Source organism: Aethina tumida, chromosome 1 (assembly GCF_024364675.1).
Source record: "Aethina tumida isolate Nest 87 chromosome 1, icAetTumi1.1, whole genome shotgun sequence".
NCBI classification, from domain to species: Eukaryota; Metazoa; Arthropoda; class Insecta; order Coleoptera; family Nitidulidae; genus Aethina; species Aethina tumida.
This window is the reverse complement of record NC_065435.1, coordinates 61,274,978-61,293,435: the sequence shown is the minus strand read 5'-3', so window position 1 is coordinate 61,293,435 and position 18,458 is coordinate 61,274,978. Positions and strand designations below refer to the sequence as shown.

At 30.7% G+C, this 18,458-nt stretch overlaps 2 protein-coding genes across 7 annotated transcripts in view; both read left to right on the top strand.

The window, feature by feature from the left end:
* The window catches only part of LOC109597141 (protein Wnt-2), a 67,522-nt gene extending 56,134 nt beyond the window's left edge, over positions 1–11,388 (top strand). For both annotated transcript variants that reach the window (XM_020012776.2, XM_049961411.1), the window contains exons 3-5: positions 9,180–9,451; positions 10,381–10,741; positions 10,795–11,388. In XM_020012776.2, the coding sequence (XP_019868335.1) occupies positions 9,180–9,451; positions 10,381–10,741; positions 10,795–10,946 (785 nt within the window). In that variant the 3' untranslated portion in view covers positions 10,947–11,388. The remainder of the gene's footprint in view (positions 1–9,179; positions 9,452–10,380; positions 10,742–10,794) is intronic.
* Positions 11,389–12,234: 846 nt separating this feature from the next.
* LOC109597936 (ELKS/Rab6-interacting/CAST family member 1-like) overlaps positions 12,235–18,458 on the top strand; it is a 45,666-nt gene continuing 39,442 nt past the window's right edge. Inside the window, exon 1 of one of the 5 annotated variants that reach the window (XM_049963825.1) lies at positions 12,235–12,856. In XM_049963825.1, the coding sequence (XP_049819782.1) occupies positions 12,585–12,856 (272 nt within the window). In that variant the 5' untranslated portion in view covers positions 12,235–12,584. The remainder of the gene's footprint in view (positions 12,857–18,458) is intronic. The other 4 variants (XM_049963842.1, XM_049963821.1, XM_049963834.1 and 1 more) reach the window with 4 other exon arrangements.

Here is an 18,458-nt window from a genome sequence, read left to right as displayed (position 1 = left end):
TGATAAACTGTGACAGAAGTAATAACAGTAAAAGTACTTTTATCACTGATAAATACTTGAAACAACCTTTTCTATTAAATTAAAATACATTTTATTTTACACCATAAACAAGCATAATACATATTTGCATAATAATAATTCCTTTAGCGTTGGGCAATAATTTACACATACAACTAAATATAAACTGAAAAGTCCTCCAATCTACAAGTATTTAATTATAATAATTATATTAGTAACGAGTTTCTTAATGATGACATTTATGACCAGCATCTCTCGAATGCCCACTCGCAGTTAAAAATTACTTCAAACAATCGCTTTTTCCATTTTATAATGATATAAAAAGATTTTTTACGTCGTTTAAACGACAAGGTTTTATTGATATCTTGTACATTAAAATCATAAAACATGATTCTTATGCTCTTTATGATTGCCGGGAAATGTAAAACGAAACTTTATGATCGGAATGATGACATTTATATTAACTATGTCGATAATTATTAGGCCGTAAAATATTGAGTATCTTGTATAATGAATCTACAAATATAAACATGATACATACGATCTTTATTTGTAATACAGAACAGAACCAATCAAAATATTATGAAGCGCGTTGTTGCGAAACACGTAATGAAAATTCAATAAATATCACGGAGAAATGTTTAAAGCCGAGCAATGATAAATCGACGATTGTAAGATTATAATCTGGCTCTTATTTATAAGAAAATATTTATTGCCTACCAAGACAGATAAAAGTTGTAGTAGTAGATTTTATCGCGGGAACCTCATTCGAAATGGAACAGTTACAATTGAGTTTGAATTAATCGCTTGGCAAAAGAGCGTTTTCTACAGTCGCCTGCGTAAATCGTCCTGCGACGATTTAAATTACAGATATCACTGTTGCCTTTGTATGCTACCATTGAAACAAATCCGTCAAACTTTTTCTTTCACATATTTTCTTTTAAGTATCTTTAGGTATCATTTTATACTTTCCTTTTGTGTTCTCTTTTTGGTATCTTATCCCTCAAAAGATATATTTTGCCAAATTTATTTAAATTTTTGAGTTTTATATTCTTTTTTTTGGCATGTTACCTTTCGTTAATTTAAATAATGTGTATTACTTAAATAATAAAAAAGTACAAATTTGTTAAACTGTTTTTGGCTATTACTTTTTAAAAAGTAAACTTTTAATTACTAAAAAAAGTGTCAATTGAGCATTTAATTCTGTAGAGTTAATTAAAAACAACATTTGTTAATTTTAATTTTGTATGTGACTAATGAAAATAGTCTACAAACAGATCAAAATTTTTATTGTTGTATTACTCCTTGATAATTTTTTCCAATATATTTTGGTATAAAAAGATTAAAGATCTTAAAATTACCTTAATATAAGTTTTATATATCTCTGTTGAAAGGTATCTACAGATTTGATTTAAATTTACCCTACAATATTTCCTTAATATAAATTTTTCCTAATGAAAAAAATCTACAAATTTGTTCAGTTTTTTTGTCATATTAAACTTTTAAAAGTAAAATTTTGCAACATTTCCTTAATTTTAAATTTTGATATGGTAAAAATAAAGAGAATATTCAAAACTATTTACATTACCTTTTAAAGCGTAAAATTTTGCAACATTTTTTTAATTTTAATTTAATTATATTAATTATTATTAATAATAAAGAGAATTTACAAAATTTTTTTGTCATATTACAAAGAATATTCAAAATTATCAAATATATTTTATCTCTTAAGAGTAATTTTTTTACATTACCTTTTAAAGGGTAAAATTTTGCAACATTTTTTTAATTTTAATTTAATTATATTAATTATTATTAATAATCAAGAGAATCTACAACATTTTTTTGTCATATTATGTTTTAAAAGGTAAAATTTAGCAATTTTTTAATTTAAATTTTGTATATTCCTAATCAAAATAATCTATAAGTATATATACAAATGTGATAAATTGTCTATTACTTTTTAGAGAGTAAATTTTTGCATTATCTTCTTAATTTATATATGTCAATAATAAAGAGAATATATAAAACTGTTAAACTTTTTTACCTTTTGAAGGCAAATTTTCACAATAATTTACAATTTTATATACAAATGTGATAAATTATCTATTACTTTTTAGAGAGTACATTTTTGCATTATCTTCTTAATTTATATATGGTAATAATAAAGAAAATATATAAAACTGTTAAACTTTTTTACTTTTTAAAGGTAAAATTTCGCAATATTTTACACTTTTAATAATATTTATTATATGTTACTAATGAACAAAATCTACATATTTGTTCAGTTTTTTGTCATATTATCTTTTAAAGGTTAAATTTGAAATTTATATTTTACTAAAGTGTTAAACATGTTTTTACTTATTACCTTTTAAAGGGTAAAATTTTGCATTATTTTCTTAATTTAAATTTTATATAGTAATAATAATGATAATACACACTTTTTTTCATCTTTAAACGGTAAAATTTTGAAATATTTCCACAATTTTAATCATATTTATTATATATTACTAACGAAAAGTATCTAGAAATGTGTTTACATTACCTTTTAAAATGTAAAATTTTGCAAAATTTTTTTAATTTTTATTTTTTTTATGGTAAGAATAAAAAAAATCTTCAAAATAGTCCACACTTTTTTCGTCACATTATTTTTTTATGGTAAAACTTCGTATGTTTTTAATGAAAAGTATCTACAAACTTTATACATTCCTTTAATTTTAATTTTTGTTACTAAAAGTGCCATTAATGTGTTTTGTATACATTAAAATTTTTCAAAAGTACCTTAATTTTGAGTTATGACATTCATTATTATTCAGCAATAATTCCTTTATTTGTATATTATATAAAAAAAGATATCTTTTCAAATTTGAAATATAAAAATGAGGGTATTAGATATCTAACATCTTAAAATTAAAAATAATTTATAGGTAGATTAAAATAAATATGTATATATATCATATGTGATTGCTGAGATAGTTAAAACCGAATAAGGATAGGTGGGTACTCTAGCTTTTCAAACCACGTACTTCTACGAAGTATTTAAATTACAGATCATTCCTTGCAGTTATCTTATCGGCACGTTATTTTGCCGAGACGCATGTCGCTGTAAACGATGAGCACTTTATATAAACGTACATTGCGTTCACAGATATGCAAAATAACTGCACCGGCATCTGCCACGGTTACTATTTAACTCGCGGCTTCATGATACACTGAATATATGAATATATGAATATGTCGCGGCTTCTCGTTTCCATGTCCGCTAACTTATACTTTTGTTTTGCACCAGATAAAATATTGCGTTCGGCTCGAAGCTACGAACGTCCGAGCATTCATCTACGTTTAACATGTCGGCGGGTCGTAACCGGGGACGGTTCAACCCCGTGCACGTCTCCATGGTGAATTTACCGCGAGCTCGTACTCACCTTCACCATCACATAAAATCGAATAACGAAATAAACACACGAATCGAACAAGTTGTAAACACATTGCGGGGCTTTCGCATAGGTGTAGCAAAGAATCCGCGAGTCGAGCAATTGCCATTAATTAGCCGAACCTTGTACAATGATACATTTGTGGAAATGGCAAAGGCGTCGGATTGATGTAACTCTCAAACCTGGTGTAGAATTACCGTACCCACTATGTTTTACAATCCGGGGGATTTATAGCTAGTTCGCGAACGCCTGCGCTCGCACTTTATCTCTTTGTTACGCGGGCAAAAATGACGCAAAATTTCGGTGCACCCGCCCACGTTCCTAAAAACTGAAATGAAAATCACGCTTCGTGTAGCGCCTTTCTCGTATCTTATCTTTAGTCCTGTACGTTTTGCAAAGGTTAATGTTGCAAAATAAGTGAGAATTTCTGGAGGGCAAGTATTTGTAAAACTTCAACCGCATGCTTGACATTTTTCACGGCGATTTAATTTCCGACTACATGAAACCGACTTTCTATTATCGACGCTTGACAGACTAGTTTTCAACTGATATATTGAATAACTCCATTAATTAAAACACGCCATATTAATTGAAAAGTTTATTATTAACAAGTTACTGTATATAGTCGCTTAAGCCATATATGGGGTCATTTAATAAATTACGTTCTGTGCTGCTGCGTTTTATAGATATTTTATACAGTAAGAATGTAATTTATTGATTTTTCAAGATAGTCAAAAGCTGGATCTAACAAATTTGCCAATTAAATAAATTATACTGGTGTTCATTATACTACCAACATTAATGTATATTCAAAAATTAATACGCTCTTACTAAATTATTTTTATTTTAAATCCAAAAAAGTATGTTGTTTGATATGAGTTCTCCAATCTTTTTAGTTGATATTGTTAAGTTAAGTTATTAAAAGAAAATAAGTTATGAAATTTAAAGTCTTCATTTTGAAAATTTTGTTGTTGTTTTATTTCTGGAGAATTATGGAACCTGAAAAAATATGATATCTGAAAATAAGATAAACATCTGTTACATAAAATATATATTTTTTGATACAACCTGTATATACAAAGAGGTGCCCCCTAGATAATTGAGCACAACCAATAATTTAGAAGTAAATGAATAACTAAAACTGTCCTCTGTGTAAATAAGTAAGGTGCTCTGCAACCATCTGCGTCATTAAATAAATGGACAATTTTAAAGTATATTTATTATTTATATATTATATTAATTTTAACACAATTAATTTGTCTTAATCAATTTGATAGCTAAATTATTAACAATCTTAAAATGTTTTAGCAATCTTGTTTTAATAATAAACATTTGCTGCTACGTTTTAAAGAATATTACTTCAGATTATTTTTTCAAATATATATTTTTTTAATAATATTTTTATTGTTTTATGTAGTAACGCCAGATAATATTGACATAAATGTATCTATCAAAATTTAGTCTCAAGTTAAACTTGGAACTTACTTTTTAAAAGGTGAGATTTTACAAAAATAACTTTATTTAAATTTTGTGTGTTACTAATAAAAATTATTTATAAACCTTTCACACTTTTTTGACATATTACCCTTTAAATATTAATATTCAGTAGCATTTTCTTAATTATTAGAATAGATTAAAAACCTGTTCTCTTTTTAAATATCGAGAATTATCAGGTGGGGAGACCTTTTACAACCTCACTATATAAATTGAAATTTAAAAATATGTTTATTATTTATATGTAATGTTAATTTTATCCCAATTAATTTGTTTTAATTAATTTTATTGCGACATAATCTTAAAATGTTTTTAACAGTTTTGTTCACTTTTTAAATTTTGTAAGTAATCAGATGGAGAGGGTTTTCTTGCTATGTTCAAAATAGCCTGAAAAAGTCTTTCGACAACTTTTTACTTCACTATATATAAAATAGCATTGAATATAGAATAAAATAAAACATTTCAAATGAAGTACCACACTTTCTAAAAAATATATTTGCTAGTGCCCATATGGTCCTCTACAATTTGACACAAGACAACTTTGTGGCAATATTTATATAGATTGACAACATTTTATATGGTTTTTATTCGATGTTTTATTGAATTTAAAAGTAATTAAGGCCTTTTACAATTTTAATATATACATTTAAATATTAAATTATATTGATTATTTATATGCAACAGAAATTTCCCCAATTAATCTGTCTTAATCAATTTATTTGCTAATATTTGTTAATAATATTAAAATGTCTCAACAATCTTAAAAATAAAAAATTACGTTGCAACTAATTATTTAGATATGATATTTGTGTTATTTTTTATATAAAGCCAAATAGTGACAATCTAAATAATGGAATGATATAAATGTATATGACAACATTTAATCTCAGATCAAATTAGGATATTATATTATTCATTATTTATATGTAATACAATTTTTCCCTAATTAATATGTCTTAATCCATTTATTTTCCACATTGTTAATAATCTTAAAATGTTTTAATAACATTTTAAAAATAAACAATTATGCTATATGTAATTTTTCAAATATGTAATTTGTGTCGTTATTTTTAGATTACCAATATTTAGTCATATATTGTAAATGTAATATTGACATATATGTATCTGAGAACATTTAGTCTTAGATGAAATTTGGGTATTTACTTTTTAAAAGTAACATTTCCTTTGATTAAATTATGTATCTTATTAAAAATATCTATGTCTTTATTGTATCTTTGTAAAGTCAGATAATGTTGTTACAAACAGTGAAATATTGATAAAATTGATCTATCAAAACTTAGTCACAAAGTAAACTTAGGATTTGTCTCACCAACAGACATTCCTGATTATGAAGACTCGTTTTATAAAATACAGTTTTACCTCGAAGATAGTAAAAATCGCACCGTTACAACTACTTAACATCCGATCTACATTAAATAAATAGACGTAATAATCGAATTAATAAAATAACCATATTTTATAAACCGATTACAAATGCACGCATAATTCCAGTATCGCCTTAAGCCCAAGAGTGTCGGCAACGATCAGATGCAATGCCGCCATTTAATTATTTTGATTAACACCATCTACATATCAACTTCAAAGCCCACGTGCTTGGTGCTCTTCCTCAAATTCAAATACCTCCATAGACGTACGCTTGCAATCGATAATCCTTTTAATGCTTTTTATATACGTTTTAATCGGCCTTATTATGATTCATCTGTAAAAATTGGATTATTTTACTAAGTGACGTGTTTAACTAAATGGAATATTAGAAGTATTTGAGAAAGCATTAGTATTAGTTGACTAAATAAGTCATATACTCTAAATATCAAATGGATATTAAAATTTTTAATTATTATTTATTTATTTCGGCTTTCGTCAATGTCAGATTATTTACAAATGAAGATCACTACAAGATATGACCATACTTCTAAAATGAAGAAAAAATGGATATTTAACAAAATCTCTTCAAAAAACAAATGTAGTAAAAAATCAAAAGAATTAATCCAGTTATTATCATAGTCTAATAAATACTCTTGAAGACCTCCTGTACATTTATTTAATTGCATATGCTTATAATATCGCGATAATTATGTCGATAAACATCTACTTAACGAGCTGAAATGTTTCAAGCCGGGAACGAACCCTGCTGCGATAATGATGTCGGAAATATTAACATAACATCGACTCGATTATTTATTTCAATGAACATTCTTGCCGGACAATAACCAGGACTTCTATTCAACGTGAATATCAATAACATTTACAATCTTTAATGATTTCTTAGATATGATTTAACACTAAGTACTTGACTATGCACGTTGTACGTTTCAACCATTCAATATTTTATCGCGTGAACGGGGGGCGTACAAATATTTTATTATGCACATATTTTACCCTTTGGCCAATTTTTAATCGTCTGAACGCGCACATTTATTCCGAAGGTGTGAGGACAATGAGCGAAATAAAAACAAGGGCATTATTCGGTGTTGTCGGTACGTCGAAAAGGGAATAATTAAATAGCATATTAGCATCCCTTTTCCGCCCACGAAACCGCTGTCTCGATATAAGCCGCAATACCCGCAAAACACGTGACTCATAATTTCAAAAAGCAACAAGCCATAAGCGTAACAAACGAACTGAACAAACATTTATGCCATACCAACGCACGGGAATGTCCTGGTATCCGGCGTCAGTCCTGGCGGTCCATCGATTTGGACATTGTCCTGGTCACAAGTGCGACCAGGAAACTTTTCGAATTGAAATCAATAGAAAACAGTCTTTATTTGAATTTTATTTCCTTCTATATTCTACTTTGGACCATCATCTTTTAATATCCTTTAACACATACTTATTTATAACTACTCAACACATTATCTTTATGAGATGATCTGGCCGAAATTTGTTTAGATCTGAGCTGTAAAATAATTTGAACCACTTAAGAAAGACCACTCGGTGTTCAAACTTTAAACAAACAAGTAATATAATGTGGCCTTGTAACTTCCAGACGGTAAGGAATCCAAAACATTTCATGAATCTTTCAATCTAAGAAACCCCAAACCATAAAGTATTTGCATCTATGTCTAATTATTTAAAAGTTTGAAACTAATGAATTTTAGAATAGAGATCATTCCTAAGAGACTCTTTCTATTCAAAATGGTTATTTATAGTCGTAGGAAAAGGAACGCACTTGTATTACCACTACATTCACCTCTTGCACTCGTGTGACAAACTTTCCTAGTGAATAGTTTACATATTATTTACCGTATGTGAAATTGTTAAAATTTAATATGTTAGTATTTAATTTGAATCACAAATATATTGAACATCTGAATATTTAGAAACTCCACTTTTACGGAACAACTTAATTATCCATTAAACGAGAAATTAATAGTATAATGGGAAAGAATCGACTTTTCTAACACAATTAATTTTCATTTATGTCAAATCATTTTGTCTATTAGCTTAATTAATTGAAATTCAAGCCTGATACTTAAATGTCCTTCCTTGGGTTTCACATAATATATTCGCATTTAATACTCGCAGCTACAAGTAGTAAATTTACATATTATGTGTAATATATACGAATACATATGCATTAAGTTTACATGGAAAATCGATTTTCACACTTAAAAGAAGGGAGAAGTGTGATTTTATGTTCGCCGTTAATTCTATCTAATTAATTAATTGCTTAGTCAATGGAACTGCCAGCCTTTGTAATCGAATACATCTGCAATTGACACAATTACCTTAATCGTTTAAAATCAATTTCCCGGTCGGGCATGTAACGAAATGCGATATCCACCTTCGCTCAGAAGATAGAGGTCAATAAAATCGATTCTGTTATGATGTCGGTCCGCCTTTCAGTAATCTTTGTTCAGGATCGGAATAAATCAAGACGATGCTAATGATTTAGCGCCTCCCACGATACCCCAAAGTGCACGCAGATCCAATTAATGCGGGATTGCGTGACTCGGGGTCCCTAGAACCGATCTTCGGTTATTGATTATCGCTGTTAGCTCCTGTCACGATCACAGAAACATGAAACATGTCACGTTTTGTCACGATTTTTAAAAAAATGTTCTTGGAAAATGTTGGTAAATTTTTGCATTAGTTGAGAATCTGAAATCATCCCGATTCAAATTCGGTTAAAGACTGACATTTACGGATTACTCATCAGTAGTATTACTGTCCTCAAAAACAGTGTGACCCCAATGTGTGTAATTGTTTCAGGTTCCAGAGAAGCAGCCTTCACTTACGCAATATCCAGCGCGGGAGTGGCGTATGCAGTGACTGCAGCTTGTGCAAGGGGTAACATTTCGGCATGTGGCTGCGCTTCTGGACCCAAACATAGAGAACCGAATCCACCCGGATGGAAATGGGGTGGATGCAGTGTAGATATCAACTACGGGGTGAGATTTGCCAGGAAATTCTTGGATGCCAGGGAGTTTGAAGGCGACGAAAGGAGCTTGATGAATTTACACAATAACAAAGCGGGGAGAAAGGTTAGTCAATTTTATGACCGTAATTATATAAAATATAACATACTTATCAGCGAGTGTTTATTTAAAACTACTCCAATAAAAAATAATAAACATTCGCGTAAAGCATTATTACTCGGATATGTTTATATTGATTGGCCTTTTTAATGGTGTATTGGAAATGGTGCTATAAATTCGTTGGTATTGTTTAACTTGTCTGATCGATTGATTCCATTAAGTTTGGTTTATTGAGCAAAAACTGAGTTATAATGTACGATTTTCATTGCTCTCTCAGTGGGTCGTTCCATTAATAGGCTCGGTGGGCAATATAGTGTTATGGGTTTATAAAAAAAATTGTAATAAATAAACGTACACAAAAACGCAAAAATAGAGGAGCAATATTCTCATGAATTGCTTTTGTTATGTCCAGTCTCTTATTTATTATGCGTCCATTAAGATACAGAATAAGGAAATATTTTTTTCTCTTCACAGATAAGTAACATGAGTCAAAATTATTAAATAATTCATGACCTGGAAAAAGCAAACATGTGGAAATATTTCCTTTTAATCGCATCCATAATAAAAAATGATAATTTCTTGTCTCTAAATCTATTGCCTCCAAATAAGGACCGTTTTACGTGCATCCTCACAATCTTCTTTTTCTCCTGTATTTGGTCGAATATTTCGCGCAACTTTCCCATGACCTTCGTCGCGTTTTTTCGCGATGCCCGCTTCTTAATTGACAGTCCCTGAATGATGGACCGGTCCACTGAAGCTCATCGAACCACATTTAAATGCGCCCATCTCCGATACAATGGAGAAGAATTTTAGTGCCACTATTGTTGCGGTTTTTTTCCCGAATGAACGCTGCTACTTTATTGTTCCTATTCATGTTTAACAACGTTGTTTTTTTTTTTTGAGAACTGTTGAAAACTGAGGTGTTCTTTTTTCAGGCTGTGAAATTAAATCTATTTACAGAATGTAAATGCCACGGTGTGTCGGGTAGCTGTACCATGAAAACCTGTTGGAAAACCCTTCCTACATTTAGACAAGTGGGCGATAGCCTGATGAAGAAGTATTATAGGGCCAGACCTGTGGCCGCCACGCCCGCCCAACCTGGACCCAGAGGACTGGACATGCCCAAGCGGTCGAAGCGCATTCATTTAGTGTTGAAAAAGGGCCGCGTGCCCGTTAAGAAGTTACCAAAGAAATCGGAGCTGGTGTTTCTGCAAATGTCTCCCAACTACTGCGAGAGGGACATCGCTTCTGGGTCCTTGGGTACTGTCGGCAGAGCGTGCAACAGAACATCCAAAGGTACGTTAACACCACCAATTTAGTGCGTTGTGTTTTAATTGTTTCTGTTTCAGGTATTGACGGTTGTGATTTGATGTGCTGCGGCAGAGGCTATAACACTCACCAGTACACAAAAACCTGGCAGTGCCGATGCGAGTTTCACTGGTGTTGTGAAGTTACGTGTGACACGTGCAGTGAAAGAACTGAAGAGTACACATGCAAATAGAACTATACATTATATGGCGGAGTCTTAAATGTATCGAATAAACTTGTGATTGTTGATCCACTTGCAAATGGATGCTATTGAGAACCTCTCGTCTTAGATGAGTTAATAAACAATGTACTTAAAAAATAGTCACAATTAGATGAAAAATAATTTATTTAGTTTTATCCAATTTACTCTTTACAAAAGATATTAAATTATTTTTATCCTAAAGTTCTTTAGTAATGTAAAACCTTTTAGACTCATCTGATGGATTCGTGTATGTGTGTATGTTTTGTACAAATTTTAGATAGTGCTTACATGTTTTGACAATATGAAATAGGCTACTTAACATTTAATTATTTGAAATTCTTAAAATGTAGTATAAGTTATTTATTGCATCTACTTTTATACACTCGAGCGATGTAATCTTTGTATATTGGCAAATAAAACATTTCTACTTCTTTATTTGATATTTTATTTGCACCTTATTTTAAATGTTAATTTATATTATTATTATATATTTGTAAACTTAAATTAAATATAAACATAATTTAATAAACAACTATTTGTTTTAATTACCATTATAACAGGTACTTTCTAAACAACTTTTTCATTTTTGTAATTCCTTAAATAATTATCAGTTTCTTATTTTTTTTTTTTTAAATAATTTATCACAACTCAAAAACAATTAAATGAAGACTCAAGCTGGAAAAAAAATAAAGAAAAAAAATTAAATCTTAATTTTAATTTATCAATGTAAAATGTAGTAAAATATAATATAATAATAATATAATATATTAAATATATATAATACTGAATTTATTTTCGGTATTGCATTTAATTTTGAAGTTTCCAAATTCAATATAATATTCAATTAAAAAAGGGAGTCATTCTCAGAATGTTGCGCCATCTCTCGGTTTTCATGGAACTCACAAAGTCGTTCATAAAGAACCCTAATGCTAGTTGTGGTGCCATCTTTATGCCACGCCGTTAGGCATGACCTTCACTTTCAAATGCGAGCTTTTACATCACCAATTTTAATAAAGCTTTATCCCGTTGTGCAGCTTCTTATTGTTTACTGCCATTCACGCATTGGTAACGCACCATAGGAATCTGCATAGACAGTGACATCTATGAATAAGAATGATAAGACATAAATTTTCAGCCGCTTCAGGAATGTAACCTTTCTGCCACAAATTTTCAGGCCACCGTTTCAGATTCAGTTCAAGGCCTCATCGGTCCCTTCTACAGTCCGCAACCGCACTCGCTGACCCATTTATTGGGGGGGAACCATCGCGCACGACTCCTGCGCCGCACTTTCAGGAAGCTCATGTTGGCGACGGCCGGCACTTTTCAGTCGCCATAGCCAATATTTCGGGCGGCTTTCTGACGATACGGCGACTGCACGACGAAAATGTGCGCCGAACAAACCATGACGGATTCCAACGGCGGTGCCGATTGATTGCGGACCTACGAACCCACGGGGGCACAAACGAGTGTGGGACGGTCGCGTGTGAATGCGCGCGCGTATTTACGATACACCCGTTTCATTGATTGGGACGTGGTCCCGTGTCCCGTAGCGCCAGTACAGTGTTGGAGAGTGTTGGAGAGTCGGTTGGCCAGAACGATTACCGTGTACCGTGTGTGAAATGACATGAGATGTCTCGAGACGCGTACGGCGGGGGCACCCGGTCCCCAAGGGGTGTGAGATTGCCCACTGTGGACCGGTCCCCCTCTAAAGCATACCCCGGTGGCAGTCCGCTGGGTAGGAAGTCCTTCAGACAGACCCGATCCGGTAACAATTCACCGGATCACTCGTACGGTTACCATCACTATTACAGGGACGAAGACCCAGGAAGTCCGATGCTGGAGGAACGGGGAAGGTCGATGACGGTGGGACCTGGACATCACCGGTCCCGGAGTGCCACCAGGTACGAACACGCTTCCCACACACTATCAGTAATCGATGTTTCCGCGCGAAACTGGAGCATTCCCGACATCCATTCAAGCACGATCTCTATGTTTATCACCATCGCATTGATCAAAAGTAAAACTGTGTAAACACATTTTTACTCTTTAATATTGGTTGTTTATTGACGCATCCCGGTTCCACGAAATATGTGAATGCACTTGATCCACATTTCGAAAGCCATTTTTCTCCCATGTAACCCACGCAAAGTGTGTCATTCATAACACCGTACAAACGGATGAAACAGTACATTGATCAATACACCAAACAAATTACCCCTAAAAAACACAATATTACGTTTAGCAATAGAAACAACAAGTTTATTAACAAGCAAGAAATTACATTATTTATACATCTTCCACATACAAAGATACACTATGTGTTAAAATAGATAATTTAACATCTGAAACATTAATATGTTTTTGTCAAACACAGAATATCGGCAAAGTTGATTAAAAGCAATACTATTAATCTAAGTTTGTATAGATATTTAACTGGATTACAGTTCACCGAATCCGAGGATTATATTAAATTCTAATGAGACGAATCTACGATAGTCAAGTTAATTCGTGATAATAAGTAATGATCTATGACAATTAAACATTTCCATCCAAGTAATTAGTGATCACTTGAAGATTTAAAGGTTAAATTAGTTAATTTATAAACGAATATTGTGTGCAAAGATAAGCCGTCAATTAAGGCACAGCATTTGAATATTAGATAAATGATTTTCAGCTTTTTAAATGAAAAATTCTTATGACAATTATGTTAAAGAAGATAAGTAATATGTAAATTTAATTAGAATATTTACACTAAATTGTATAAACTATAAACAACTATAACTAGTTTGAAATTAAAGCCTTAATAAAAGAAAGTGTTTAAATTCGAAACATGTTTGTGACTACTTACTTATTAAATGTTAGGGTATTAAATAAAATAAAATAACGAAAGAAAACAAAATTGGATGAAACTTTGTACATGATATTGGAGCCGTGTAAGAAAATATGTAATGAAATGAAAGGGTAAATGGAATATTCTGAAAAACTTGAAAGCTTTTAGGGTTTACGCTACTATTTTTATTGAAACTAACCCTAATAATCTGGACTCTAGAACGAATTTAGTATTTTTGGAGCGGTTGTTTTTTGTTTGTTAGAAGAGAACAATATGGTTTTCAAATGCCAAAGGAAAAACTGAAAAAATAATGAATATTATTGTTGCATGACACCCAAGAAAAGGACCTCGTAAACCATTCAGCAACCATTGCATGTAAATGGAGCCTGATAAAATGATTGTAAATACTAAGCATCATTCACAAATAAAATTAACATTATAGGGATGAAGAACTTACTAGTCCAGTCATGGATAAACAACGAAGATCCATAACTGTTGGACCTTCGCATCGTCGATCCCTAACACCAACCAGGTAGGGACAAGATCCCCCAAAACAAAAAAAAATCGTATCAATCCCGATGTATTTTGTCACCACCGGACATCATCATGTTGTTACATAAAAAAAATTCAAAACTTTTTTTGTATTATTCACAAAGTGCGTACATATGAATAATATTTGCATTCGAGTCGAGATAACACATGTATTCGGATTAAAAGCAGATTATCATTATTGATCAATTTAGTTTCTGTTACATTTTTCCATTGTTTTTTTATAAATGGCTTGGATATTCGTATTATGTAAATAGATGTAAAACGAGATTGATGCGGCGGTCTAATCGAACATTGACAATTCATAAACCGTTTAAATTGAAATGTTTGTCCGGCTTAAATGCTAACAACTCACACACGCCGATCTAAATTGATAAATTGGACGAGACAAATATCGAATCGGGCTTTTTCTTTTTCTGATTCATCGATTAACTCAGTGGAAAATCCGTAGCACGTTCTGGTGTTTAAATGGGAGAGAAGCATTGCCATAAAACACCGACTTTTATCCTCCTGTAAAAAGGCAATCGCATTCAAATGAAACCATCAAGTCTACGTAATTATATTACATAGAGTTTACGAGACTGTTAAATTTAATTTACTGTTTAATTACGTTTTCGATTTACACACGGTTTTTGTTTAATTTAAGTCAACTACGAAGTAGGCGTAGTTTACGATTATCATGTAATGAACTCAACATTTGTTATTAACGTTTTTGTCTTCCGTACTCCTTATTTAATAATAATAAGTATAATAATTTGTTAATGATTTTCATATTGAAGTATCAAATCAACATTTTTCAGGCTTCAGAACGTAGCAATAATTTTTTGGGGAACTGTTCTGAATTAATAATTTTAATTATTAAAGTTAATGTAATTGCTAGACTATTAAAGAACGATGGAAGTTCTATAACCAAATTGTTTAATAATAACCTTGGTTAAATACATATAGATTATCTATCATTTACTTAAAATAACACTGTTTTAAATATTAACATAAAGAGAAAACACCTCAAAAAGCGAATCAATAATATCCTGTTCTATAAATAAACAACAAATTAAACTCTCAAGTAGCGCTCGAAAAATCTAATTATGACATTCACTTTAATCAATCATTATTGTTGAAATAGTGTATTCTATCCATAGCGAAGTTGACATCTTTTTGAAGAATAATGACTCCGAAACAATTTTTTTTTAGTTTGCTTGTTTGTTTATTTTCTAATCATACGTTAAAAATATAATTTTCGGTCATTGTTTTCACTGAAAACACTTCTATATCCATCCGGTATTCTATTTTTTACAAATTAATAAATTTATTTAAGAAAGAAAGAGAAGATAAATTAGAGGATAATTAAATAAGAAATTAATACTTTGTATCATTTCTGTTTTATATCTCATCTTTTCGGCCTTGATTCAGTCAGCTTAGTAATGTAAACTTCATCATTTGCTTTCCAAGCGGTTTGTTTTAACAGTAGAGTACAGATCGATTATATTATAGTGTTTTCATTTCTTATTTTAGTGTTGACACAATGTTATAATTCTTTATAAAGTTTAAATAAGGACATTGAGAGGCTTGACCAACTGTTTAGTATGTTTAGGGTTTTATCATATTGAAATATATTCTGCATAGATATAATTTCATTTAAATAAGATACGTTTTCAATTTTATGCTTGACTGTGGGTTCTAAGATGTCTAACATATAATTACTGTACATTGCTCTATTTTGAGTCGTTACTAAAAAATACTTTTTTCTAACTCCCTCCTTCCTTGTAGTAACGTTTTTTTCGTTCCCGTACTGAAATTTGTTATTCTTGTCGCAGTATCTTCTAATTTTTCTAAACATTTTAACGAAAATAAGTATTTATTAATATATTTGTGAGTTGTGCCATTTTTCGAGCTGTTTTTGTCAGTCGAGCAAATGCACATTTATTTTCTGAAGTTTAATACTCTTTTTAATTTCATATTGCTTTCCATGTGTGTTTCCACTATTATAATGTTATTGGATACAGTTTTCGCATGACTCATCTAAATTTAAATGAATTTCACACGAATACTTTCTTTGCGATGATGACAAACTATTTTAAATGGACATTTTGCGACTAGAATATAGTTGTTTCTGTATTTTTTATATGCACAGAAATTAAATAGATTACAATAAAAAGAAAAATGTATTGGTATACATTTATGAAATTACGATAAAATTGATGTTTATAATTCTTAATTTCATGGCAATTGTTTCTGAGATGTTTATTAATATTTTGAACTTACACATATGTCTAAATTATTTCAAAATAAATAAATGTGACTGGTGAAACAATTCCTCCAAAAAATAACATATTGCAGTTAAATTTACTCAAAATTATCATTACTATATTTTCTGTAAATCTTAACACAAACTATAATACTTCTTAATTTCATTTTCGGATTCGATAATAAATTATCATACACAGTTCATTTTGTTCTTTATAGTTACATATTCATAGACACTACTTACGTATTTTAATGCAGTATAGGAATATATAAAAATCGTATCCATTCTTATTATCATTCTTTATGCTTTTCATACCACAAAATTACAAAAATTGGAAAAATATATTTCTTCATTATATTATGTATCATTTACTTTATTTTTAAAATTATGAATATATGGTAAAAATGAAATATAAATATATTTTTTAGTCATACTACTATTTTTGAGGAATTACGTACGTCGCAATATATGATTAATAATAAATAAACCTCGGTTGTTACATTTCGTATTCTGTGTGTATTAAACAGTTATTATAAAATGTTTTATAATGATACGTGAAACAAAATTAGTATTATTTAATTTTGGCAACTTATCGAAATCTAATAATAAATATTTTGCGCGTCTTTTGAAGTGAATTTGAATTATTTAAAAAATTAGAATATCAATGTCAATATATTACAAATCAAAATAAGTTTTAATGAACAATAAATAAAATAAAAAATCAACAACAGAACTTCAGAATTGAAACTCTAAAACCACTAAATTCCTTGGGAAATTAATAAAACAAAATTAATTAAAATTAAAAAAAGCAAAATATTAACCGCTACATTATACTTGGCCCCTTTCTATACGAACCGCTTCCACCTGCATAGCTATACTCAAAATTAGGGAAGGAATAAATTCTTGTTCCATAGATGGCCATTCTTCTCTAAGAACTTTATCAAGCTCCTCCAGATTTCGAAGCTGGTGGTTTCGAGTGTAAATTTGTGTTTGAAGGCGTGTGTTCAATTGGATTGCAGTCTGATGAACGTGGGGCCTACTGCATTCGAGTAATGTCATGATTTTATAACACCAAAGTCTCGTATGGTGAGGTCGGGCATTGTCGCCTACCAAAATTAAATCTAGTACAAATCCTTAAGCAAATGGAAGAGTAATTGGTTAATAAGCAATTAGAGCATTATAACATTCATAGTTTCTGAGTTTAATATGAGCTCCGTGTTTCTAAGGAAATTCCACTCGACACTGTTTCAGAGCCACCTCCACAAACAACAGTTGGAGCCATGCTTTGATCATGAATATTTGTCCCCATATTCATGCCATGTACAAATACGAGTATCCTAGTGATATAATGTGTGCTTAGATTTATCTGTGAACAAACAATTACCCACCCCATTCTGTTGCAGTATCGGTTAGGTTATGCTCTACGGGCAACGTGACACTTCTTCTTTGTCAGAGGATGTCGAGAACGTCTTCTGTCTCTAAGAGCAGCTTCATGTAACCTTCTGGTGATAAACAGATTTACAATGATTCTAAAGCCTGGACATAGAGAATGTGCGATTTTGCCTAACAGAAATAATTAGAAAACGGTCGTAGCTTGTTATTGACCATCATGAGGTTTACCAGTTTGCCAATAACGATTCCTAGCGCAACTTATTACACTTTATGGACATTGTATATTTGGCTTACTTGTTGACTCAGATTGTCATGATTCAAAACTGAAATTATAGAGGCAGAATCTTTAGAATAAAGTTTTCTTTTGTGTTTTACGGTGTTAAACAACAGATAAATCGAGAATGAACCGAATAAAATGTGTTGAAATCCACAAAAAACGTTTTCATCTAATAAAAATTGTACAAGAAATGTAATGTTTATTTTT